The 27998-nt window shown below is 40.8% G+C and overlaps 1 protein-coding gene across 1 annotated transcript; it reads left to right on the top strand.

Moving 5' to 3' along the window:
• The first annotated feature begins 4853 nt into the window (after positions 1-4853).
• On the top strand, positions 4854-27990 carry LOC139463535 (cytochrome P450 3A5-like). The gene is made up of 14 exons (XM_071244804.1): positions 4854-4927; positions 6327-6405; positions 8106-8158; positions 8977-9073; positions 9301-9417; positions 10242-10330; positions 14138-14289; positions 19822-19958; positions 20561-20669; positions 20934-21091; positions 21323-21411; positions 24501-24638; positions 25050-25200; positions 27913-27990. The coding sequence occupies exons 1-14, from the start codon at positions 4854-4856 to the stop codon at positions 27988-27990; spliced, it is 1521 nt and encodes a 506-aa protein (XP_071100905.1).
• Positions 27991-27998: the final 8 nt, after the last annotated feature.

A 27998-nucleotide genomic window follows, 5' to 3' on the forward strand; every position in this document is an offset into this window, starting at 1 on the left:
ATATAGAGTACTACACAGGACGGTATCGTGTACCCAGGTGAAAGGGCACAGCCTCAGGGGATATCTGCGTAGTTTCATTTGAAATTCGGATGAAATTTCATCAATTCAGCCTTCTTAACAGAGAACACAAATTTTCGTGATAATCGAAATTGGTTTCAAGGATTGTAATGCAAGACCCTCATATTACAATATGTTTGTAGGTTTGTCAGTACCATACCATGCAACTGGTATCTGGGTCAGCAGCAGAAGAGTTGAATGCACTACTTCACCACTTAGCTAACATGGCTATCAGCCTGTGATATCGGCAGTGGGTCAAGAAGTGAACAGTCCATTTAGTCAGTTAATGATAACGCTGATACTTTCAATATGATTAATGGGTTACTTAAAGAATAACAACTTAGTAATATGGATTTTCATGTGATTGTTTTCGATGTCCATAAGGATCAGAAAGGTACGAATTGGTTTCAAACTTTATGTATTGAGATGGGTTCTGTATCTCGTTAATAACTTATTGGAAACAATTACAAGACAATAACAGCCAAAGAAGCTGTTTTACAAATGCAAGATAAACAAGCCGAGCTCCATCTTGGGCCGAGCCGACGGACCCGTCTTGCCCGACCATAGCCGAGCCGACACGACCGTCTTGCCCGACCATAGCCGAGCCGACACGACCGTCTTGCCCGACCATAGCCGAGCCGACACGACCGTCTTGCCCGACCATAGCCTAGCCGACACGACCGTCTTGCCCGACCTTAGCCGAGCCGACACGACCGTCTTGCCCGACTATAGCCAAGCCGGCTGGCTAACCTTTGGGGTTACACGAAAACCAAATGTCAGACTTATGTCGACGTTTTTAAAGCATAAAAGCCATTACATTTCGATGCATGCACAGTATGGCCTAAAAGCTACAATAAAACACAAATTTTGGCTAGCTTAGTCAGTTCCTTTTCAGAGTACAGGAAGTTCAACCTACCAAACCGATGTCACCAGCTTGAAAACATCCTTGCATGATCACATTCAGTGAGTCATCCTGTTCAAAAAGACAACTCCAAATATAGAAAAAAAATTATGGTCGGTTTTAATTATTGGATGGACTTACATTTCAGAAAACATAACAACCTTACACAAAATCATCGAATCAAAGCTGCCAGATCTCTCAATCTACTTTCAATCGTCTCTACGAAAGCTGCTGGTCGAACGACCGATTCTCATCTGGCGTAGTCGGTGAATATTCAGGTTCTTCAAAAAACTAGTGAGTCCGTTGTATATAAAAGAGCCAAAAACTTTACCCAAGCAGCTTCTTTGTGAAAATGGTCTACACTTTTCTGGAAACGTAGGGTAACCCTTCTTTAAAATTGGCTGATTTAAAAAACCGATTTGGCCATGATTCTGGTACAAATTGTACACATAGTAAACGATTTAACATAAACAGGCGGACCCGTTTTGGGGTTACACGAAAACAAAATGTTTTAACATCTCTTAATCCAGCCTTTCCTGCAAATGAACAATAAAGCAATGTGCGGAGGACGTAGCGAGGTTTGTTTTTATCTTTGTTGTTTGAGGTCGGACTCAGAAATATTCACGCTATATGACGGCAGTTTGTATGTAATCGCATCTGTGCCAGACAAACCATTGTCTGATATTACAAGCATCGTCTCAAAGCTGTCTGCCAGGTCACCGGGACTGGCCGCCCGTTCAACTGAGACCCGAGTACGACACGCACATGTTACTGAGGATCAATTCTAACCCAACGGGTTCAACAAGATATAACGGCATCGTCAGCATGCGAAACTTGGATTGCCTGGAAGTTTGTTTGTTTGTTGTTTAACGCCGCACTCAACAATATTCCGGCTATATGACGGCGGTATGTAAATAATCTAATCTGGATCAGACAATCAAGTGATTGACATCATGACACACGTAGTACACTGAGCGAGGAGAATACCTGGATGACCCTACTTGCGACACAGTTCTTGTCATGTTGTAACCGATTTGGTTTGTTTTTAAGCAAATGAAAATGTTGATGCAATTACAAGTTACATGGTCTTAATGACCAATATTTGATAGTTGTTCAAATACCTTTGAACAGTATTTCTATTAGATCCCCTGTTTTTTACCCCCTTGGTGAAGCAAGGCGATCCGTGTTTCTCATCCACCCGCTGGTCCGACATAACCATCACGTGATCAAATCCACCCATCCACCTGCTGATCCTACATCACCAACACGTGTTCAAATACACCCATCCACCCGCTGAATATATCTCATCCTGACGTTGAACAGTATGGAACGAATTCACGTCTGCGCTGTACTGAATGGATATCCGAAAACGAGAAGCAGCTCGGCTTATTGTTTAGCTATCAGGTATTTTTTGAGGCCCTCCTCTCACTACCGACCTCATACAGTTCCTGGTGTGCCTGATCTTGTCTCCATAGTAACAATAAGCCCCCAGGATGAAGGTGAAATAGTGCCTGACTGCAGTGGAACAAGATTCGGCAAAATTATTTTTTCAACTTACGCAAGATATGTTTAAACTTTGCAATACAACTAATATTCTCAATGATTTAATCTTTTCAATACTTTCAACGTCTCAAGATACTGAAACTGGAATCAGGAGGGACAATGTCACCCGGCCTATCGTACACAGCTATCACCAGATTCATGCCAATGTTAACAGTTACACGTCGATGAAATATAATGGTGATCAAACAAACCCCTTTTCATCAATAGTCACGAAGACATTGTAGTGTTTTGGGCAAGGACAGACAGGTGTATACTTTAGTCGTAACTGAAACACATGCATGGTATGGTTGATTGATTGATTGATATGGCCGTACTATTGATATAAGGAAAGGGGTGTCTTTGGCAATAACTTTAAAAAAAACCCAAATGCAACTCATACAACGCCCTATTGAACGTGGGGGCACGGGTGGCCCAGTCGTCTAGGGCGCCGCGATTCGCTGTGCAGAGTTGCGTCCCTTGGGCACGCCAGAAACCAATGATTGTGGGTTCGAATCCCGGTTCTCCCCGATTATGTTTCTAGGTTTGTCAACACCATACCCGTGCTCGTGGGTTTCACCGAAGTGGTGAAACTCACTCACTCACTCACTCACTGAACGTAATCACCAACCCCAACCCCAACCCCCAACCCCCCTCCCCGCCCAATAACGATAACCTACATACGAAATCAGTATCTGATGTAACAGTTGGTGAAATATCGTCAGCTACACTGTCGACACAGTGAATTACCATTGGTACGAAATGGCAGTTCAGCTTTTGATAGCCATACAATAAAATTAGCATCTGATGTAACAATTTGTAAAATACCGTCAGCTTCACTAACGACCGAGCGAATCCCTTTGTGTACTTACGCAGAGTTTACAACGGTAACGGTTACAATATCGTCACTTTCAGTATGGCCCCAGTAAACTGTACACTGGTTCAAAGTCGCTTGAATTAAAAGTACATCAGTTGTATGACCGTGTCTTAGCTTGAGGGAACCTCGAAACGGCGCAGGTCCTCGACGAGTATGTAGACGTTACTTTGGTGAAAACGACGAGCACGGCTGGTGCTAACAAGCTGTAGTCAGGGAGAATCTGCGATTCGAACCCACGAACAGTGGATCATGGCACTGCACAACAAATACAATACAATTGTGACCCATTTAGTGTGTCACGGCTGTCACTCGGCGGCCGACAAGCTGTAATCAGGGCGAATCTGGCATTAAGAATACGCAACTTCGTCAATAAAGCTCAGATACCTGAGTGAGTGAGTATGGTTTTACGCCACTTTTAGCAATATTACGGCGGAGGATACCACAAATGGGCCTCACACATTGTACCAATGTCGGGAATCCAACCCGGGTCCTCGGCGTGACTAGCGAACGCTTTAACCACTAGGCTACCCGGCCGCCCCTCAAAAACCTAAGTTTTCAAGACTATTGAAATCTCATTTCGGGTAAAACGCATTCCGACGTTTTGCATCGACCAAGGTCTTTCTAGGACCAAGAATATGACATAGTTTACAAACCTAAACGTTTTGACAACATGTGTACGCGCATTATATGGATTTTATACGTACGGTATTCTATGGAATATAAAGCCCCGCACTAGGATGTTTTTTACAGTGTATACTCCTGTAGTTTGGTTTCTCATAAAATTGTTATCTAATTACTTTATCATGACGTTCGTTATAAGTAACATAATATTGCACAACATTAAAGATAATATTTTCTGAGACTTAAACTATATATATTTGGAAATATTCAATGGTTAATGTCACATAATTCCATGATTTGTCACGGTAGCTGAGTTCGACTATTACACGTCCATTACACGACTATTACATGACTATTACACAGGGGGGTCCGTGCCATGCTGACGGCAACTGTTTCCCGACAAATTCTACACTCACTCACTTGAGCGCCAAATCAAGAAATCGTTCTGTCAATTCATAGTGTATCTCATTCCTCATGAATCTTATGCTTTGCCGATTAACACATTTTTGTATAATCCCATTATATTTATTTGTGAGTTCAGAAATCTCCGAAACTAGTTGGTGATAATAGTACGGCATTTCTTGAAATCGTTATTGCATGATTCAGATATTTATCAGAATGGACTAACATCAAATGTAACTGATTACGTCCCTCGTGCCGCACTAGGGGTTAAAAACTGAGTACACTGTCAAGTGCGCAGTTTGCACACCCCTGTCATCAGTCACATGTACACGAAAAGCAGGTCACCCTCCGATCTCTGGATAGTGGCTGCTCTGCTGTGCCCAGGACGGGGTGGGGTGTGTTCTGGTAGTTTGAGGATAAAGAAAAAGCTTGCAGGATATTGCTCGTCACATCAACATGGAGATCTTGGGGCTTGTGGACGTACCGCTGTATCTGCTTCTGGCAGTGGCGGCGGCTTTGCTGATCTATATGTAAGTAGACAGCTGGTTTACATGTATTACGCTTTAGGTGGACCACTTATCTCGTGGTCAATCTGACAGGTTGCATGGTGAGGTCGCCATGTATGTGCATGTTGCTTAGTCTAGTCATTGTCGCGTCAAAACGACCCCATCGAGTTCTGGTCAAATCTGAGAGGTGAGGTGAAATGGGGTTTAAGATTTTTCACTTATATAGCGACGTACATGCACGTGTGTGTTTGTACTTGTCCGGCGTCATGGCGATTTTACAGTGCTTGCAATTGTTCACTGAGATACGAAGTTTAACATGAATACCACACTCAGACACATTATACTGTCTCCAATGCGACCAGTCAATGTTTTATCCTCGTTATGCCTCTTTATGACTTGGTATGACTTGTTTGTTTCCTGTTTTACGCCGCACTGAGCAATATTTATTTTGAATGACGGCAGCCATCTTCCCGAGGCAAGCCAGTTAACCGACTGTAAAATTCCTAGGCTGGAATTATGGACTTATATTTGGCTGGACTAACGAGTCTGCATAGTCCAATCAAAATCACGTAACGAAGTCGACACTCGGTTGCCGTGAAGATTTCTGTCGATTGCAGCATTTGCTGCATGAGCACCTGCACTGTCAACTGGGCGTCGATATTTTCTACACCTTTTCATATTATAAATCCAGGTGGTCAAGTGATTTGATGCACTTCGCGAGGTAAGACCCTTATATAGTAATACAAATCTTGATTATCGATGAGATCGCACTGACTGGGCGCCACCCTTTCATAGCCAGGTAACTCCCTTGCCTCGGGAAGATGGGCGGCGGTCTGCAAATAATCGAGTCTGAGCCAGACAATCCAGTGATTCATGTTGTGAACAAAGATTCACGCCGTAGGGGAACGATGCCACGCTATGAACCAAGTCATCGATTCAGACTACCAGATCTATTGGTTCACCTCTTACAGTCACCAAAGGTTGCTTGGGACCTATTTCTAATCAGAAATCCCCACGGGGTCTTTTGGTATGACGTGTTCAGAGGATCGAACCAGCGACCGAGTTCTTTTGAAGGCACTCTATTCACTTAGCCACAATATCGAATGCCTATGAAGAAGATTTCGTCACTTTTCAGTTTGGTTTTCAAGTCACAAAAGTATAAATGCGTATAAGTGCTGCATTCTAAGAAAATATATCTTTTACGTAGGTGGTACTATCACCTACGTAGATTATATCATTTTTGAGAATACGGCACTAATACGCTTCCATACCAATGCAAAGGAAGCATGTCATTTGAACGATTTGTTTCTTGATTCGTATCCAGAAACATTGATAGTACCCCTTGAAACCACACATTCGAGGTTTGAACTGTAGTGCCCTTGACATTAGAGCTTCGTGCATTACAGTGGTTTATTTGTTACAGATATGGAACCTGGAACTTCAATTACTTCAAGAATCGCGGCATCCCTGGACCAACACCATACCCCCTTGTTGGAAACAAAGTAAACATTTTTGTGTCCCTCCCCCTCTCCTCCCCTCCCCCCAATTTTAGTTCCGCCCTGGAAAAGGTATCAGGATTAAATACCTAAAATTGCAGTGAAAAGTTCCCGATGACGCGACCAAATGTTTGGATGTGTTTATGAGCAATGTTCCTGTTTATTGTTAATGTGCAACTTGAAAAACAGGCAAACTAATAAACATTATTTAGAAAAGAAACAAAAGAATGTGATGAAAAAGGAAAGCATAAAACAAATTCCGATAGTTAATTAATGATAAAAGCAATGGTGAAAACATGTAATTATGACAGAAACGGATAGAATACAGAGCCCCAAACGCAACCGAAATCCGAAGTACTGCTGCACGGTGCTTCCATGAAATAACTGTGTTTATGTCAAGTACATTACACAAAACTGCAGTCGCCAGTGAATACTAGGGCTATCGGGATGAAGTATCCTGAAGATATCTAACAGAAAATGAAACAACAGAATTTGCTTTTACCATGGTAACAGAGATATATCAAAAACAATTTTTTAAAGAGTTTGTTGGGTTTTTTAAACTGTTAACGGAAATGCCAAATATGAATATTCACACACCGAGCATTTGTTCCGACCGGAACTAATACATTTCAAGTATTTGTTTCATGCTTAAAATTCATGTATCCTTTCTCTCTTCCACCCTTCCACACCTACAACCACCCCAACCCCTCCCAACAATAACCAAGGCCCATGTTTTAATATAGCCCCGTCAAAACAACCCTCTTTTAGACACATGCCAGTTTCACAAGGTAGAACATTAGTATATCCGTGTGTATGTTTCTGCTGTGTGACCGGAACAAATTTCAGTGTACTAGGAACCAAAGTTTGGCGCGATATGCACCTCAAAAGGAACAAATGTTGGTAGTAGAAGTTCCGCCGGAACTTAAATACGCATGGAACCAAATCTTGTTGTACAGTACATCGATTTTGTTATAATCATTTAATTATTTGCGTGACATCGGCGTTGAGAATGTTTATAACACTGAATCATATATATGGTCACGATAAGCAATTCCGCAAAAAGACTGTCGGATTAACGGGTTTTAAATAGTACTGATTTAATCGGTTCCCATCATCAGTTTCGGATAAAGCCGATTGTCGGATTAACGAGACTTGACTTTACGTGTAAACCGAATAACCACACAGATGTTTCGTCAATCGTTTCAGGAAATAACGATATGGCTTTTAATAAAATAACAGAATTTACTTTCATCTGTGTCTTTTCGTGTATTTTGTATGTAAAAAAATATACCCAAACGCAAATACTGAACGTTCTGGTTCGCTTGTGGAAAATCATATTCGCAGGGCCCATCCTTGCTGATGTTTGTGAAGGTCAGGTTTGAGAGTTGAATCTTTGCGTGCAAGATAATGGCTGTGTCTCCATAGTTTAAGTGTTATTAAATCAACAAAATAAATAAGGTCTTTAACATTGTAGTTGGTAAAACATGTCTTCTTGCAGTTGAGTAACACGGTGGAAATATAGTTACTTGTTTCTTTGTTATTTAGTTATACTCATTATTATGTAGAAAATATACATGCGTTGGGTGACGCTCCTTGTTGACATCTAAACTGTTGATTTCATATCCAGGTGAGCTACAGTTCCGTGGCACTATCTGTATGAAATGAGGTACAAGGCAAAAATATAATTTATCTTTCTATTTTAACAGGGTTTCTTCCACAAATTCAAAGAATGGAACCGACAATATGGAAATATATACGGGTAAGTGCATCTCGTACACTAAATGCTTTGACTAAGCGTCTTCCGGACGCAGAAGTAGCATCCTTCCCATGATAGTTTAGTTATTTAGAAGAAGAAAAGATAATCAGAGAGTTTTTGAAGAAGAATACATCCTTCAATTGGGTTTAACGCTGTTTTGGAAGTATTTCAGGTAGATGATAACACGATAGCTTCATGTGGGAGAAAGTCCCGAAGTAATACAGGCCTTAGAAAACTCACGATCCCAGGTAACGTGCTGACAAACCATTCATCATAATCAGGGCGAATCGGGGACTCGAACCAACTACGACAGGATAGTTTATCCTTTGTTTAGATGTCTTGGTCTCATCAACTTCCGTTAGAAGTTAACTGTTCCTGAGGATGGTCACAAACCTGTCCATTTCCATTGTCAGAACCCAGTCGGGATTCCGGGGAGAGTTGGACGCCAGTAACCTGTGCATGTCGCAAGAGTCGACTTAAATGTATTGGGGGGTCTGACTGTGTGACTTGGTCGATTGTGTGACATCGTACTCCGGTGTCGCTTCTTGTAATTGGATTACCTGACGATTTTTGACGGAGCACCATGAAACATTACTCGTATTCACTCACTCGGTCTTGTTACTTTCAGGCTTTCCGTGACGCCGGCGTGAACACACTTGTCGCAAACTTGCCCTCATAGTTCTAACATTGCGCCAAATGTAATCACTGAAGCTTTTCCATTATTTGTTTAAAACAGAACATCCGTACCCGGCATTGCTGTGACATGTTTTGTTTTCTTATTCAATGTTTTAACAAGTTCTTTGTTGTTTCTTGACCTTAAGGGTATTTTTGGGACAAAAGCCAGCCTTAGTTATATCTGATCTGGACATTCTGAAGGAAGTGTTTGTCAAGAGCTTCAACACTTTTAGGAACCGGATGGTAAACAATACGTTCAAGTAGCTTATCCATGATATTTATTCAAAGGCAATAACGTTATTGTAGTAACGGATATACGTGGGAGAATATATCATCCTCTAATGGCACGTCATTATCAACTGTAATTGTGTTAAACGAGACATTCAAAACAAACTCATTCACTCCCATGGCATGAATATTACAAATCGGTGTTACATGTCAGGTGTAACATTTTCTTTATCTATTTCCAGAAATTCAAACTCGTGCCCTTCCCATTCAATTTGGGTGTGTTCTTCTTGGAAGATTCCCACTGGAAGAGAGTGAGAAGCATAATCACCCCCAGCTTTAGCGGCGGCAAACTGAGAAAGGTGGGTCACTCTCGTCGTCTTTGTAGGGTATATATGGGGCTGTCGGGTAGCCAAGTGGTGAAAACGTTCGCTGAAGACCCGGGTTCGATTGCCGACATGGGTATAATGTGTGAAGCCGATTTCTGGTGTCCCCGCCGTGATATTGCTGGAATATTGCTAAACGCGCCGTAAAACCACGTTCACTCATTGTAGGGTATATACTCCACGTCGAGATTCTGGGTTAGAATTGGTCCCCAGCAACGTCTACTTGTTACTAATGGATCAGGTGACCAGGATCGGCGAGTTGCTTGATTACGTTTCATCATGTGAATTACTGGGTTGTCCAGTCCAGCCCGGACCATGTGCAGGCCGTCGTCACACAGCTGGAATATTGCTGAGTGTCGCCTTACAACAACAACAACAACAACAACAAACAAACAAACAAGCAAATAAGTGTACATCTCATCCAGAACGGTCCTCATTCTGAGGTAAATAACGTTTTCATACAGGTTGTTAGTTCTGTAGTCCCGTGGAGATTCCGGGATAGAACTGGTCTTCAGCAACGTATGCTTGTTGTAAGGGGGAACTAACGGAATCGGGTGGTCAGGATAGCTGACTTAGTTGATGCATGTCACCGAATTCCAATCGATGCTCATAATGTCAATCACTGGATTGTCTGGTCTAGTCATTTTGCTGGAATATTGCTGAGTGTTGCTTTAAATAACAAAAAAACAACAAATGTAAGTTCAGCAACGTTCTGTCCCATTTAATGGAGCTCTGTGTTACATAGTTTTACAATATTAACAACAGTGGGTAGGTATGTAAATCAACTTCTCTAATCCTAGATGTGTGCTGCTATCAACGACTGCGCAACGACTCTTTCAAGTAACTTCTCTAAAGTCGTCGGGAGAAAGGAAGGGGTTACTATGAAGGAGTAAGTATTGTGTTGACATGTCAAACTGAACCTTTAATTCGATCATATGCATTGAAATGGATATTTTGAATTTCTCGAATACTACATATACGAGATAATTACACATTTTATTATTGTAAGCTTTTGTATTCGGGATTTTTCTATTTTACTCTTGGAAGAGCGTATATTTGGTGAGATTGCATTCTAGCTACATTTTATCAAAACGAGAACACCCTTGCAAACAAAATGCCACATTCCATCTTCATCTTCAATCCTGTGTCTTCGCATGCCCTAGTGACCCTTTGTTAACAGATAATCCTCTTCGCCATTGAAGAGGTATGTTTGACTCAGCCTATACCGTGAGGGGCAGAAGAAACTACCCCTCACAGTTGATTTTACCATATGTTTGTCAATTGAAAATGTCTTAAGTGTACGAACTGTACAAGCGCTTAGTCAGTACTTAAAGAATACCTCCACATGGCTTTAAGTTTTTAAGTAGGGGTCATGTTGTTACAAATATATTTGACCCGTGAAGGTCCGGGGTACATTATGTTATTGTACATTATGTTACTCTCCATTCTGACCCGTGAAGGTCCGGGGTAGATTATGGTACTCTCCATTCTAACCTGTGAAGGTCCGGGGCATATTATGTTACTGTACATTATGTTACTCTCCATTCTGACCCGTGAAGATCCGGGGTACATTATGTTACTGTACATTATGTTACTCTCCATTCTGACCCGTGAAGGTACGGGGTACATTATGTTACTGTACATTATGTTACTGTGCATTAAGTTACTCCCCATTCTGACCCGTGAAGGTCCGGGGTATATTATGTTACTGTACATTATGTTACTCTCCATTCTGACCCGTGAAGGTCCGGGGTACATTATGTTATTGTACATTATGTTACTCTCCATTCTGACCCGTGAAGGTCCGGGGTATATTTTGTTACTGTACATTATGTTACTCTCCATTCTGACCCGTGAAGGTCCGGGGTACATTATGTTATTGTACATTATGTTACTCTCCATTCTGACCCGTGAAGGTCCGGGGTATATTTTGTTACAGTACATTATGTTACTCTCCATTCTGACCCGTGAAGGTCCGGGGTAGAATAGGTTTTCAGCAACCCATGCTTGTCGTAAATGGCGACTATGCTTGTCGTAAGAGGTGACTAACGGGATCGGGTGGTCAGGCTCGCAGACTTCGTTGATACATACCATCGTATCCCAATTGCATGGATCGATTACCAAACCACGTACTACTTTTCACATACTATTGCAGAACTGAGTGATGGTTAGATAGACATACAATAAGTTTACTTAACTGTTCTGTCGATTTTCAATTGAATAAAATCTCAAACTCGGTATACTTTCAAAGGCTACTTGGGTTGTATATGGTGAACACTGATCCATCGACTGGGGTTATGATAGTGTAGCACTTTGAGCATGCCCCTGTGGTGTGGACATATCGCAATATAATGGACTTATTGTTATATACAGATTAAAATAAAAATGCAGAAAACAGGGGTTTTGCTATCCTGACACTGTCAGACTGGTTAGGCTCATCATCAGACCAGGGCCCTTGCCTCCTCCTATGCGCAACCCAGACAGCGAATGGGACTTTATCCAGTAAGCACAGCCTAGTCGAACCCACCAAGAGATTGCAGCCTTCTGCATTACCCAGATTGTCAGAAGGGCTGTATTCCTGGCAGCAAACCCGGGTACTCTCCCAATGGCAGTCACCAAATTAGTAGGTACGAAACCTAAGGCACCGAGAACAATGGGGAGTCGAACAACTTGGTACTTGGGGTGCAAGTGGGACATTTCGAAAGTGATCTCCGCATATTTGCAATGTTTTTTCCGAATCTCGTCAAAACGGACAGAAAATTCAATAATATAAATGATTTCATTTGATTTATCAAAAAGAACAAGATCAGGTGTTTTGGCTAGAGAGGCCTGAGGCAGTATTCGGGTATATTCCAAAGAATTTTGTATTTTTCATTTTCCATGACGCCCTCTACATATTCTGTGTGGTACCAGGGGTGGACCTCTGTGTAAAATCAACAAGCGTGTCGAATACGGTAATAAAATGATCGAGACACTCAGTCATGTCGCTTAAGATACTGTGTTTGTGCCAAAGCTGGGCATCCACCGACAATGTGTTTGACAGCCTCATTAAATTCATTACATAATCTACATTTCATATTTACATTTTAATGCAAAATCACACTTGACGGTTTCGAGTGGGAAGTGACTGGTCCTGATCAGCAAACAGAAAGCCTATTTTTATGTAGAGATTGAAATATAAAATGCAGCAAAGACGGTTTGGGTGATCCTGGCACAGTCAGGCTTGTTAGGCTCATCATCAGCTTAGTGCCCTTTTCCCCGCTACACGCAGCCCAGACAGCGAATGGGACTTCTTTCAGGAAGCGCTGCCTAGTCAAACCCACCCAGACCTTTTCGGAGAATGTGAAGACTCCCCAACACTGCAGCCTTCTGCATTACCCAGATTGTCAGAAGGGCTGTATTCCTGGAAGCAAACCCGGGTACTCTCCCAATGTCAATCAACAGATTTGGAGGTACCGAACCTAAGGCACCGAGAACAACGGGGAGTCGGACAATCTGGTACTTGGAATGCAAACGTGACATTTCGAAAGCGAGGTCCGCAGATTTGCCATGTTTTTCCTCAATCTTGTAAATCACATTATTGCCAAAAGGGACAGAAAATTCAATGATGTGAATGATTTCATTGGATTTATCAAAAAGGACAAGATCAATTTTGATGGCCTGCATACGTCTGAGCTTTTAAATAGGGCCTATTCCAAAGAATTACAGAATATACATTTCATATTTACATTTTGATGCAAAATCACACACTGGTGGTTTCGAGTGGGAAAGCCTTCTGTTTCACTTTTAAGGCCAGACGACTTCATCCAAGCGAAGGATTGCTGATCTTCTCAACGCACTGCAAATAAACTCGATGCAGTGGTCGTTCAGATTGCCTGGTCTGGGCCGACTTGATATGGCACTTCGCTTGGTTGACACGCATTTCTGTACCGTCCAGCAGTACAGAACCATCAACAAAATCAACACCGACATTGAGATTATGTTCAACATCCTTGGCTCGTTTTAGAAAACTGTGGAATAACTTGTTTTCATCATGAGTCTTGACATGCTTCACAAGAGGATCATCAGACAAAGTGCCCAAAACAATTCTATCATGAAGAGCCCTAACGTTAATGAAACCACGTCCTCCTATCATAATTGGTAATTTAAGCGATTGAGGGAAGAGCGAGTTTGGTGGGATCTATTGTCTGACATGATTTTTCGTGTGAGGGTGTCAATACCCTTAATTTCTTGTTTAGTCCAATCAACAACACCAACAGAATATGAAAGGATGGTCACAGTATAAGTATTACTTTATTGCGAGCGTTCAGCTCTGAACTCCAGATTTTCTTAAGTCTACATGTGTACACTGCCCGAAGTTTTTCCTTGATATGGGCATTCTGGAGTTTGTCCCTTACCTGCATCCTAAAGTACATATAGGCCTGACCTTCCACGAGATGGTCAATAACTCCTCCTCCAAGTAAACTGACTGATCCTCCCTCTTCTACCTTGCCGCGTTTCAGATGAAGAATGTTGCATTTGTTGAGTCCAAAGAACATGCCGATATCATTAGAAAAGACGACGACAAGGAGAATTTGTTTTTTGAGTGTGGATCCTCCATTGGCAATAAGTTCAAGGTCATCCATGTAAAGTATTATTATCATTATTAGTATTATTACCCATTGCAAAGCGTTAATCTATAATCATTATTTTTCAGATACTTTGGAGCTTTCACTATGGACGTGATTTCAAGGACTGCCTTTGGTATAAAAGTAGATTCTCAGAACGATTTCAACAACCCATTCGTCGCTCATGCTAAGCTGATGTTTGGACAAGCAGGGCCAAGAAGACTACTGCCACTGCTAGCAAGTAGGTTGCATACTTCTTAATAGAAGCGACACAACCATTTCCATATTCATAACAAATCTCTGCAGAAAGCAGAGTCGATTGTACGATTCCGACTATGTGTTTATGAATCACTATCAAACAGTGATGATACCAGGTATTCGCGAAAAGATGATTATATACTACCACACAGGTGCCACCTGTCACAAACACATGCAAAGGCAAGCCAATTATTCACATGACAAAAGTAACCAAAAAACATGCGAACATATGGTACAAGTCAAAATAGACAATTGCATCGGACATCATTTTTGTCAGTGATGATAAAATCTAGAAATGTCCTCCACGGGTGTACCATTAAACATTTTGAAAACTGTACTAAGGCCTTGCATATTGTACTCTTTATCAAACTATTAAAGTCTTATAGACTAGCGGCCAACCCTTAAAAAGAGTCCATTTAAGGAGTAACCCCTCCCCACAGTAGAGCAGCAACCCCATTTTTCTTCACAAGATGTTATTTATGCTTTAGAAAACAATGGTTGCGGTGATTTCTTTTGTTGGCAGACATGTTTTTTGGTGGTAAAATGCACATATGTGTGTCAAAATTAAGTAAATCAAATAAATGGCTCTAAACAAGTCAGTTAACATATTGCAATGCTCATTTTATAAACAGAATCAGTGTGTTGACTTAGTAAACCTACAATAAAACAAATAAACAATTAGCAAAATTGTTTAAGTCGAGTTACGGGTCAAAATGTCAAAATGTGTGAAAAACAGGAAAAAATCCCTCAATTTTCATAATCAAATTATTACAAAACTAAAGATAATGTAACCTTCATATTGACAATAAAATCGTGTGATATCTCAAAATCTGCCTGAATGCTTACGAAAAAATCAACAATTAATGTGAGTATAATATAATGTATGAAAATTTTGTTGATGTGATCCCAACCCCCATTCTGTCAAGGAAATGTATAATAACATATTTAAAAAAATACTATGACAACACTAACATTCTTGTACACAAATTTGTTTTATTTGAACACATGAATCGTTTAAGTACATGTATCTTACAGTGAGTGAGTGAGTTGGGGTTCACGCCGCTTTTAACAGTATTCCAGTCATATCACGGCGTGTCAGCTTAATGTGGGAGGGAAGCCCGAAGTGATGCAGGTCTGAGACGTTTACCACTTCGGTGAAACCCACGAGCACGGGTATGGTGCTGACAAACCTAGAAACATAATCGGGATGAACCGGGATTCGAACCCACAATCATAGGTTTCTGGCGTGCCCAAGGGACGCAACACTGCACAGCGAATTGCGGCGCCTTAGACGACTGGGCCACCCGTGCCCCTAAGTATCTTACAAATGTGAGCTTGAGAAATTTGATATATCCAATAAGGCGGACAAAATGGCCTCAAAGATGGCCGCCTAAACAGGAAAATGACAATATTTCGTCTTCACTTCGGAATGTATGAGAAGATTAAATGTCAAAATGTAGGTTTCGACCAGGAACTCCATGTATCGTGTTATTATCATACATAAGATAATTATCGCCTATGTTATGTACTATAATTGCTGATCATATTGACTTACCTGGAAGAGTCAATGTTAAGTACTTATATGCAACTGCTTCAATATACTAGTAGTCAGTTACTCATTACCAAATCCATTATTTTTTCCAATACAGTAAGATACATCTAGTTTCTGCCACCACTGTCACTGTCACTCAAGCTTTAAGGTTCATATGACCTATGATCTGTCACTGCAGATGAGATGAGTGATGTATCAGCAGCCATATTGTCGTTTGAAACATGGCTCTCAACATATCTTCTATAGGTAGAGGTCGGGTACCCTATGGGTTAAAGCGTTCGCTTGTCACGCTGAAGACCCGGGTTCGATTCCCGAGATGGGTACAATGTGTCAAGCCCATTTCTGGTGTCCCCGCCGTGATATTGCTGGAATATTGCTAAAAGCGGCGTAAAACCATACTCACTCTCTCATTGTTGATGGATGATCCTCTTCACCTTTCCCCGAGCCTTAAAGAGACTTGGGGATTACGGCTTACAAAAACATGTTTTGCTTGAAAGCATCTTCTATAGGTGGAACATGGCGGCCTCACTGGTAAAAAGAAAATCCTAAGTTTGCTTTGTTCTGCTTTAAAATGTGGGGTATGTCGGAAGTTTGAGGGTTTGGCCACTCTATTAACACAAAGATCATGCTCGGTTGTACCTCAAAAGTTGTGAAATATAGGCGACAATGACTGGAGCTGCAAGAGTATTGATCGATACAAAGGGTAAGTTGGCTGTTGGAAAGCTGGAGTCGTCCCTAGTGTCATACAGTCATGTGGAGAGTGTATAGTCACTCTGAATCTTTATGCAAAGATCTAAATGTGAAACAGATGAGACGCCCTGGCCTCACTGGTAACCTTTATTTCTAGCCCAGGTGGGTAAATCAGTGGAAGGGAATTAGCTATTTTATGGTTATTGAACGATAACAGATATAACTCAAAATAACTGTAGCTAAAGCTTAACTGCTTCGCCAAATTATCTTGGCTTTGGCAGTCCGATCAGCAAGAAGTGGAGCGGAATTAGTGCCAATGGGCATGCCTGGTTCTTGCCCAAATGTCTTACCCCAAACGTTTACATATATGTTGTCAATGAGAAATTCCAGCATTTCACATATTGTTTTCTCAGTAAATGTCCGGTGGCATTTGGTGTGATTTTTGAGAATTTGACCTGAACCTCTGAAGATAGATGTGTAGGTGAAATTCAACAGCCTCGTCTGTACATTTTGCGGTGAATGAATTTGTTTTGTCTACTGTGATTATTTTGCAAATATGATAGCAGTTTGATTTGAATATATAAAAAAAGACAAATACATTGACATTAATAATATAGATTTTTCGCACAAGGCGTCAACCTTTGCCCTTATTAGGGTCGGTGGGGGTAGTTCGTAATTTAAACGTTAACACGTCGTACCGAACCTCGTTCGATTCCCCATGATTACATTATGTGAAGTCCATTACTGGTATCCCCCGCCGTGAGATAGCTAGAAAATTGCATGTCATCGTGTCACCAATTGTGTCGATCGATGCTCGTGATATTAATCACTGGATTGTCTGGTCCAGACTCGATTATTTACGGACCACCGTCATATAGCTGGAATATGGCTGAGTACGGCGGTAAACAACAAACAAACAAACAAACAAAACGAGATACGGTTCTTGATACGGTAGACAGTGAAAGCGATGCAAAAATGTTACACATCTCAGTATTTTTGTATTGAAGCTGATTTGTATATATTTTTTATTCGATGATCAAAGTGATTTGGTCACTGAATCACATGGATATGCATTTATATAATGATATATGTGCTTATCACGATTGTATGGATGATTCATGTTTGATTGAAGAACTTTGTATAGTAAGTGACACATCACACAAGAGCACATGAAAGACCAATATGTTAACTGAGGAATACTATCAACACTATCAAAATTGGACTTGACTCCAAAATCTAAGGACATCTTTATTACTGTTTTGTACTTCTAGAACTCCATAAAATCTTACAGAGAGAGGAAGATGGTACAGGGTACAGCAAATGTACCACCAAATCCTTGTCTCAAAGGTTAACCGGAAGCCTCAATACAATCCAATCAGGACTTTCTTGAAATTTACAAAAATGTCTGAGACCATTTGAATTACTAGCATGTTGATTCTAAAATCACTCAAAGGATTTTCTCATTTTGTTGTAATCCTCGCAAGAGAAGTAAGATCAATTTCAATCTTTAAAATCTTTATTTTTTTCCACGCTATAGATGACTATCCCACACGGAAAAGAAGAAAACTTCATTCCTTGACCCAAAGAATATTTATCACTACACCTTATGACCATAGATATACATATCTGTCTTCAAAGATTCAAGTCAATTCGGCAGTTGAGTTAAAAAAAACCACCTTTAACTTTTGTTTTGAGAAATCAGGGCCAGCTTCAAGGCTAACGATGATCCGATACCGCTTAATAACGGTCAAACAGTCAATTCTCTTTCAACGATCCAACCTTACAATAGTCAACTTTTATGTCCAGTAGTAATCAAGCACATGTGACGATCCAGGTTAGAATAGGTCTTCAGCAAGCCATGCTTGTCTACCCCCATGAACATCCAGGTTAGAATAGGTCTTCAGCAAGCCATGCTTGACTACCCCCATGAACATCCAGGTTAGAATAGGTCAACAGCAAGCCATGCTTGTCTACCCCCATGAACTTCCAGGTTAGAATAGGTCTTCAGCAAGCCATGCTTGTCTACCCCCATGAATATCCAGGTTAGAATAGGTCTTCAGCAAGCCATGCTTGTCTACCCCCATGAACATCCAGGTTAGAATAGGTCTTCAGCAAGCCATGCTTGTCTACCCCTATGAACATCAAGGTTAGAATAGGTCTTCAGCAAGCCATGCTTGTCTACCCCCATGAACATCCAGGTTAGAATAGGTCTTCAGCAAGCCATGCTTGACTACCCCCATGAACATCCAGGTTAGAACAGGTCTTCAGCAAGCCATGCTTGTCTACCCCCATGAACTTCCAGGTTCGAATAGGTCTTCAGCAAGCCATGCTTGTCTACCCCCATGAACATCCAGGTTAGAATAGGTCTTCAGCAAGCCATGCTTGTCTACCCCCATGAACATCCAGGTTAGAATAGGTCTTCGGCAAGCCATGCTTGTCTACCCCCATGAAAATCCAGGTTCGAATAAGTCTTCAGCAAGCCATGCTTGTCTACCCCCATGAACATCCAGGTTAGAATAGGTCTTCAGCAAGCCATGCTTGTCTACCCCCATGAACATCCAGGTTAGAATAGGTCTTCGGCAAGCCATGCTTGTCTACCCCCATGAACATCCAGGTTAGAATAGGTCTTCAGCAAGCCATGCTTGTCTACCCCCATGAACATCCAGGTTAGATTAGGTCTTCAGCAAGCCATGCTTGTCTACCCCCATGAACATCCAGGTTAGAATAGGTCTTCAGCAAGCCATGCTTGTCTACTCCCATGAACATCCAGGTTAGAATAGGTCTTCAGCAACCTATGCTTGTCGCAAGAGGCGATTGGCGGGATCAGGTGCTCGCTGACTTGGTTGATGCATGTCATCGTATCCAAATTGTGTGGATCGATGCTCATGATATCAATCACTGGATTGTCTGGTCCAGACTCGATTATTTACAGAGTGCCTTCATATAGTAGGAATGTTGCTGAGTGAAGCGTTCAGCAGCAAACAAACAAACAGTAACCCAGAAGTTGCAGCCCTTAGTGTATACATTTCAAATTGACATATGCTCACTGTATACACTATAATAATTCAAATGATTCATAAGCACATGATTACTATATACACGGATAAGTACAATGGGCTCGACTTTTAGCACATATTTCTCATGATTATGGTAAGAGTTTTGTCCAAATATTTCCACCAAAGTGTCACTTCGGGCTTTCCTCCCACGTCGTCTCAAATATTGTTCATGCCCAGTATCGTTAAAACACAACTTGCTCGCTTTCCTTGTTTGCAGGTTTCTGTCCCCCACTTGTTTGGATCATCATGAAGCTGGGGGTTGGATTCTTTCCAAAACACGTCATAAACTTTTTTCAAACGAATATTACGGATATGATCAAACAACGACAGAGCGACACAAAAGAGCGTCGAGAGGTTAGACATTACTGTTGAATTGAGGTCCATTTCTGATAACGTGTTAACAGCAAATCGGTCAGTAGAAAAAAGTCTCTAAAATCCTGAAACTAGACATTTAGATGAAACATTATTTCATGTAAAAGCCCTGTCATATATCTTGTTTCGAGAAGCATACTAGAATCATACTTGGTAAAGGAGTATAACGCTTATTTGAATAATTTTTCAATCGATGTGAATGTTTTCGCAGAAAATACTATCTGTATCATAAGAAACAATGAAACAAGGAAATGTGTTAGAATATATATTGGTGAAGAATAGATGATAATGTTTACTACACAGAAGCTGCCATGTTTGCTAAGACGTTCAGTTTTAATGACGTTCACACATATATTGATAAGTCATGAAAATGTTTACTGCGTGGAACGTTCTATTAATAGATCATTACTATCCAGGGATACTATTCCAAAGACTTCTTTCAAAATCTAGTCATGGTTATCTCTTTATCCATTCTTTAAACCTCTTTTGTATTTACAAACACTAATGCCAACAAAAATGATGATAGAGAAAATGAAACGACTGAGTTTTGAAGATTTCGGCAAGAAAACATATTGTATTTACAGCAGAGGGTCGACTTCCTGCAACTCTTGGTGGACGCTGAGATAGAGGCAGATAGACACGAAAACGGTCACGCAGCCAATGGTCAGATCCCAGAGAAACATTCAGTCAGACGTGAGTACAGGCACACTGATGAGTGAGTTGGGTGTTAACGTGGCTTGAACAACATGTCTGGCACAGGGCGGGCAGTGATTTGGTTGATTACCCGTCATCGTACCCCAATGGTGGGGGACCTTGCTCATGATATCAGTCACTGTTGATTCATACTCGATTGTTCACTGGCTACCGTCAACATAATAATGTACATGTAGCTGTGTAGGGCGTTCAATATATGACACAACTTCGTTTTCGTATTCTATTGTTAAACGACTTTTACAGGTCTAACAACAGATGAAATAGTTGGCCAAGGGATTCTGTTTTTCATTGCTGGATACGAAACAACTGCTTCGACACTGACTTTTGCGTCGCACAGTCTCGCCATGAACCCGAATGTACAAGAGAAGGCGTATAATGAAATCAGAGAAATGCTTGGAAATGTCAGTATGAACATTTGGGTGCATAGATATGTTCACTTTTAACCTAATATATAATGCGAGGACCACATCCCCTACCTGTGGGATTCACTCACAAACTTTGTCATTGTAAAATGAGAAGATAATTTTAACTGATATTGCAACCTGACGATTTCTCATACTTTATTGCGATCGTAGTGATCGTCTCAAGTCTCGTCAGTCAGTAGTAGACATAGTCCTTATTCTTTTCCCCAGGAGGAACCCAACTACGACAACATTGGGAAACTGAAGTATCTGGACAACGTCATCACCGAGACGCTCAGACTCTACCCACCAGTTATTGCGTAAGTTTACAAGTTACAGAGTTTTAAAAGCGTGACAATTTAATCCACACCGTAACCGATGCCATGTATCTTGGATATTGATACCTCACTAAGATAATTGCGTTTTAAGGATAGTTTCATTCCATTTCATTCAGAGCCACCTTCACCTGACTTGTGACCTGGGCGCGATGCATAGGAATCCGTGCCACCACCATCATCTTCATCATGTATATTCCTCCACTCGGGGCGGTCGGTTAGCCTAGTGGTTAATGCGTTCGCTCGTCACGCCGAAGACCCGGGTTCGAATCCCGACATGGGTACAATGTGCGAAGCCCATTTCTGATATTGCCGTGATATTGCTGGAATATTGCTAAAAGCGGCGTAAAACCATACTCACTCACTTATTCCTCCGCCCACAGCGGCGCATGGTGTACAGTTACAATATAACGATTGCAAGTACAAGACATCGGCTGTTCATTTAAATGACAATATTGAGGATACAATTTATAGGTTTACATAGATGTCTGACAGTGGAAAGCTATGGACACGTATTTAACTGATGAAGATTACAATAATTTTGACGACTATATTTTATTCCTTAAGGAATTGTTTACATTTGTTACTCAAATAGGAACATTCTTTTTCTTATGGGTAAAGAATGATTAGAAGTTCGAGGTTTAAGCAGGGGGACACATATATTGGCGTTATAAGATCAGTAGTTTTCAAAACCGAAGTTTGGTATAATAACACCATGTCAGACAACTTTATTATGCTGACCGTTAGGCACTGTGCCTGTTCCTAAAATATTTGATCAACTATCTTTAATAACGACTCTCCACTATCTATTAATCGATCATTCCATTCATGCATTAGACCACAAGTATCAGAAATAATTTTGACAAAATAATAACCATGGTGAATGATAAACATTATCACGATGTTTGTGATATACAATTCCGTTTATAATAACTAAAAGCTTACTAAAATTCTGTGTCAATATAAGGTTACACCAAAAGCATAACACACGTTTCTTGACAATGATATCAACCTGTGTGCTCGACCTGTTTCACCATACAACATATGGTGGGTGTACATAATTTCAGGATTAGTGTATGAACATTGTCAATGAGCCCAAGACTTCGCTGCAGTATAGGTGAGTGAGTGAGTGAGTGAGTGAGTAAGTTGGGTTTAACGCCGCTTTTAACAGTATTCCAGCTATATCACGTCGTGTCAGCTTAATGTGGGAGGAAAGCCCGAAGTGATGCAGGTCGCAGACGTTTACCACTTCGGTGAAACCCACGAGCACGGGTATGGTGCTGACAAACCTAGAAACATAATCAGGGCGAATCGGGATTCGCACCCACAATCATAGGTTTCTGTCGTGCCCAAGGGTCGCAACTCTGCACAGCGAATCGCGGCGCCTCAGAACACTGGGCCAGGCGTGTCCCCGCTGCAGTATAGGAGAATCGGGACAACCATATAATAGTAGGCAATAACTCAAACTAAAGCAAGATTAAAGTTCTAGTATTAGATAGCAAAAAATACATGTCTTTTGGTCCTTTTTCCTTCAGTGCTATTATGGTGTGGTTAAACTTTCAATTTCTATGGAAAATGATTCCTAAATAAGCAAAACTGTCACAAATATTTGATTCGTCATCATGAATTTTCAATTCAATTTTTTCTATTATGTAAAGTATCTGCAGAAGTACAAAACATAACAACTGCATGTTTATCTTATCTTAAATGTCGATGTGTTACAGTAATTATCATACTTATACCAGTTATGTTGTAAATCTTCAGGGGACTCTGGAACGAGTGCTGTGTCATCAGCACACGTTTAAGCATACCAGTATCAATGTCATCACAATTATTATGCTGCAAACATGTTTCTTCATCGTTAAGGAAAAGAGCAAACAGCATAGGTGACAAGTTTTCTCCTTGACGAACCCCACACAGTCACAGTTGAAAAATCCAGACATTTGACCATTTAAACATGACTGTGTATCATTGTACATATTTCTTTTTAAAGTAAATATATTTCCTGAGATACTATAGGATATTTTCTAAAGCCATAGTCCGTATCTCGACACATTATCGAAAGCCTTTTTAAGATCGACAAAGACACAGAAACTTTCTGACCTGAGGAACAACTCAATAATGAAAAACGTTGTCAACAGTAGGGTGTCCCTTCCGGGATCCCTCTTGAGCCTCTTACAGAATACTATATATACTATTTCCCTAGACAGGATGATATAGTGATAGGTCTGTAATTTTCTGGTTTCAGAACGTCCCAACTTTGTTATAAACAGGTTTGATCATTTATCAACCAGGCTTTTTAGCTTTTGAATGTCATATCACGACAATCATTGTCATACCATTAATTAAAGTTGGTTTGGGGCTTAATTATACCAGTGTTCTTCCTTCTAACCCCGAACACATCTGTGGCTGTGTTTAAAAACATTGTTGTTAATTCAGAGGCACGATTGTCAATAAGGGCCACTGGGTCATCACAACCATCAGACGTACTGTCACGAACTGTTGTTGATTTTCTATGTCGAATCACCTTGGCCTTGTCTCGTTATAAGACGTGTCAGGAAAATCTTGCCGCGGTTCGACTCTCTGCACCTCCGTTGATAACGTCACTAGGGGCGGACACTGGGAACTTCACTATATAAACAGTCGAAGTCGAGAACTTCAAAGTCTTTGGCTAAAGAGACGGCTATATTCGATGCAAAAGTATGGTCAACAATACTTGTGTCTTTACAAGTGACAGTACCCATATATTTACCTTTTCCGAATCTCCCATTTAAGACAAGCATGGATAGGGTTTTGCACATGTCTATAAGTTGCCGACCACATCTATTCGGTTCGGATTAGTCTTTGGAGACTTTGTTGACACATCATGTTTTCGATGATATCGTTAATATTAAGGTAATCTATCACAAGGTAAACAGGACCGGGGTCCTCCAAAAACAATTAGATCATTTTGGAAACATAATTTGTCATGTTCAACAACAATGAGAAAATGTTCGGCTACCCTTCATCGTCAGAGGTACAAGGAGCAGTTTACATCAGTGAAAAGGTGATTCAGACTTTATCCTGTGTTTCAGGTTACATCGCAGAGCTTCTGAGACTATTCAGATCAAAGATTTGACAATCCCTGAGGGACAAACCATCTTTATCCCAACATTCGCACTACAAAGAGACCCTCAGCTCTTCAAGGACCAAGAGTCCTTCAAACCAGAAAGGTAATGCTACCCACCAGATGGGTCTGATGATATTGCTGTAGTCACAGCGGGGGAAGAGACCAAGCTCATCCTCCCTCGCGCCAGCAGTGGGACATGGCATACACGCAATGCACCCTGACACGCTCATTGACACTATTCACAGTTTGTGTCTGCATCAATCATTATGAAAACAGATCCCCCTTTCTGAGCTCAGTCTGGTTTGTTTCTATTCAGGCTTGTTTTGGAAACACGGAATACCAAAGTTCTTAAGCACATTGTTGTCAGCAAAGGGACTGCCGTTAACATTAAGTTAAAGATTCTACTTTTTTTACTTCAATATTTTAGATTGTGTGTAATTGAAAATATGTAAAATATGATATTTGTCTGGCAAAGCCTGCAATCTGACATTATTTCATTTAATGCAATTTTCAGACATGATGAAAAATCTAATCCGCTGTCCTTCCTGGCTTTCGGATATGGTCCTAGAATCTGTATTGGGATGCGGCTTGCCCTGGTGGAGGCTAAAATAGCCCTGGTTCATGTTCTGAGAACTGTGAAGTTTGAACGAATGCCCGACACACAGGTACAATTCATTCCTGTTTTCATCATTATCATTTCCATATCGTTCGTTTATCATCTCGACGTTCGTCAGGAATGTGTTTTGACGAGCTGTTCTTCTTCATGCTTCGTCCAGAACGTCGTATATTACTCATTCACTTTTATATTTTCATATGACTTATGCCCAGTTAAAAATACATCCATTTTCATGGTGGTGCGTTTTCAATGCTGTTCAGTATATGTTTATATATATATCACAAAGAAAAATGTTAAGCACACCCCTATTTCTGAACCATGACAAATGGCAAAAATCATGTCATGGGATGACTGACCACAGGAGCTGGGCGATACCAATGTCATCGGATAGAACAAACATTTGACAACAAATAAAGAAGATATTGGTGAGTGTGATTGCAATTTACTGACAAATACATTATGGTAACACAGGTACTGTTTTTTACTTAGACAATACCTAACAAAAGTATGGAGCTGCAGAATTAAGTAAACGAGTTACGTTTGATGTTTCGTGTGAAAATGTTCCTTAAAGTCTCCACTTGATATGACACGTGAAACAGATCAGTAGTGGGTATAACCACCACGTGCCCGGATGACGCATTTCAGCCTAAGTCTCATGCCTCCAGTCAGACGTTGGCCCGTCGTTATTGCATTGGCCCTCGTGTCATCCACGACTGCATGCGAACGATGAGTCCTGGCATTGTCATCCATGTACGAAGGTCGAGTAGCAAGAGGGTGGTTGTCAAAATGAATGACGACGACTGGCCTCAAAACGACCCGGATGTACTGAGCCCCTGTTAAGGTGCCCCTTATGGTGACCAAATCCAACCTGCAATCATGAGAGATACACCCCCAAAGCATTACCGAGCCCCCGCCTTATGCAACAGTCGGTTTAATGTTCCTGAGGGTGTAGGTCTGGTGCCTCCAAACTCTCGTTCTTCCATCAGTGACGTGGAGCAGAAAGCGAGTTTCGTCTGACCAATTGATCCGTCTCCAAGTTCTCAGATTCCAGTTCCGTCGCACAATGCACCATGCTAAACGAACAGCTTTGTGGTGATCTCTCAACAGGGGACGCTTTATGACTCTTCTAGCCCTCAGTCCTGCTTCTTTCAGCCGGTTCCTGACGGTTCCGGTGCTGCTTACGACTGTGTGATGATACCCCAAACTCCGACCAATGGCATTACAAGACATTCCTACGTTATGCAACGTGCTTATTTGCCATCTTGTGGCGTTTGATAATCGCCTTCGTGCCATGGTCACACAATGTCATGGAATAACTGTTTAACACCGAGCTTAGGAAAGCAATTTCAACGGTTGGATATACTGCTTTTAGAGATACTCGAGGGTAGCATGCTGCACGGGCATACCATGGCACGAGAGCTTTCGTCACTTATGACTGATTATATCATCTCGAGAAAACATAATTCTTCCCGTAATTATATCTTTCATGACTGTCACAAATATTGGGACCAAACAATAATTAAATTTATTAGGGTGTGCTTAACCTTTTTCTTTGTGTGTGTATATATATATTTCTTATCAAATGCTAAAACTGTTAAAACAATCTGATAATTAATTCACGTTGCATTCTGGCATGCTTGTACGAGTGGAAGTTGTCGTTAGTGTAGCAGCACCATTATTCATGTTTGGCATATTTCCATTTATTAACGTTCTGAAATAGCAATATAAAAACATGAATAAATAAATTTAAAAAATTAGTTTGAGGAAATGGACAAATAACTTAATGTGAAAAATTAGCTGAATTATCTTAAAATATTACATATCATCATACTTCTCGTCATAGCTTTGTGGGACTTTCATTCGCAAAAGAGAAGAGTTTTGAGCAAAGTAAACTTTGTTGGCCAATGGGCCAGATGGTTGAACAGTAGTTGAATGGTTTAAGCTGTTGAGCTATTTTATGAAAAAATAGTTGAATTATGTGTCATGATACTTGACGCTACAACTCTGTGTTTTTACAAGAACAAGAAAATGAGTTTTGAGCTGGCCTCATAGGCCACACGGTTTAAACCTTAAGATTTAAAGAAGAAGCTTTTCTATTTTCTTCCTACCTTCGTATGTAAGGGTTGTGTTTGTGGACAATTTGTTTCCAGAAATAATATGTGGCGTGTTACAAATATATGTTGGCATCTGATAAACTAAACTTATCCTTGATGCAGTATTCAAAGACACGTCTTAATTGTTACAAAAAAATTGTGAACATCCTTCATGCACCTAAAAGGTTTGTATGAGAATTTTAACAAACGCCTTCGCATATTAATTAGGCATGAAGGGTGTCACACGATTGTAATCATGAAGCTAAATGGAAATACATGTTCCTTTAGTATTAGAGTGATCGGATGAGTGTGGTTGACGGTGTTGACACTATTCCAGCAACATCACATCGGGGAAACCAGAAATGATCTTCGCACATTGTATCGATATGGGGAATCGAACCCTGGCATTTGGTGTGACGAGTGAACGCTTTACTGGTGGAATATTGCTAAAATCGGCGTAACACCCAACTCATTTATTCACTCTCTGCAAGGTTAAAGAAGAGCATCTTCTGAAGACGATTGTCTGTCATGTTGTGTATTAGTCTATCATGTTCATAACACTGGTGATGAATAACTGCTTTTGTCATGATACACTCCCTACTTTCATACTTTTGTTTGCTAACTCTAAGGGTCCACAGGCACGTACATGTGTATTTGTTTGTTTACAGGAAGTATTGACGTTTAAGGTGGCCAACTTTCTTCAGCCAGAAAGAGACATCAGACTGAAATTATCTCCAAGGTGCTGAGCAAGGCG

Source organism: Haliotis cracherodii, unplaced genomic scaffold (assembly GCF_022045235.1).
Source record: "Haliotis cracherodii isolate W230 unplaced genomic scaffold, xgHalCrac1.p SCAF_16, whole genome shotgun sequence".
NCBI lineage: Eukaryota > Metazoa > Mollusca > Gastropoda > Lepetellida > Haliotidae > Haliotis > Haliotis cracherodii.

What these genes read in the sequence shown, in the direction of transcription:
- LOC139463535 (XM_071244804.1), top strand. Translation starts at nt 4,854, where the DNA reads ATGGAGATCTTGGGGCTTGTGGACGTACCGCTGTATCTGCTTCTGGCA. An exon ending in CAATATGGAAATATATACGG is followed by an intron (nt 8,159 to 8,976) that starts GTAAGTGCATCT and finishes CTTGACCTTAAG; the next exon opens with GGTATTTTTGGGACAAAAGC. An exon ending in ACACAAAAGAGCGTCGAGAG is followed by an intron (nt 19,959 to 20,560) that starts GTTAGACATTAC and finishes TTGTATTTACAG; the next exon opens with CAGAGGGTCGACTTCCTGCA.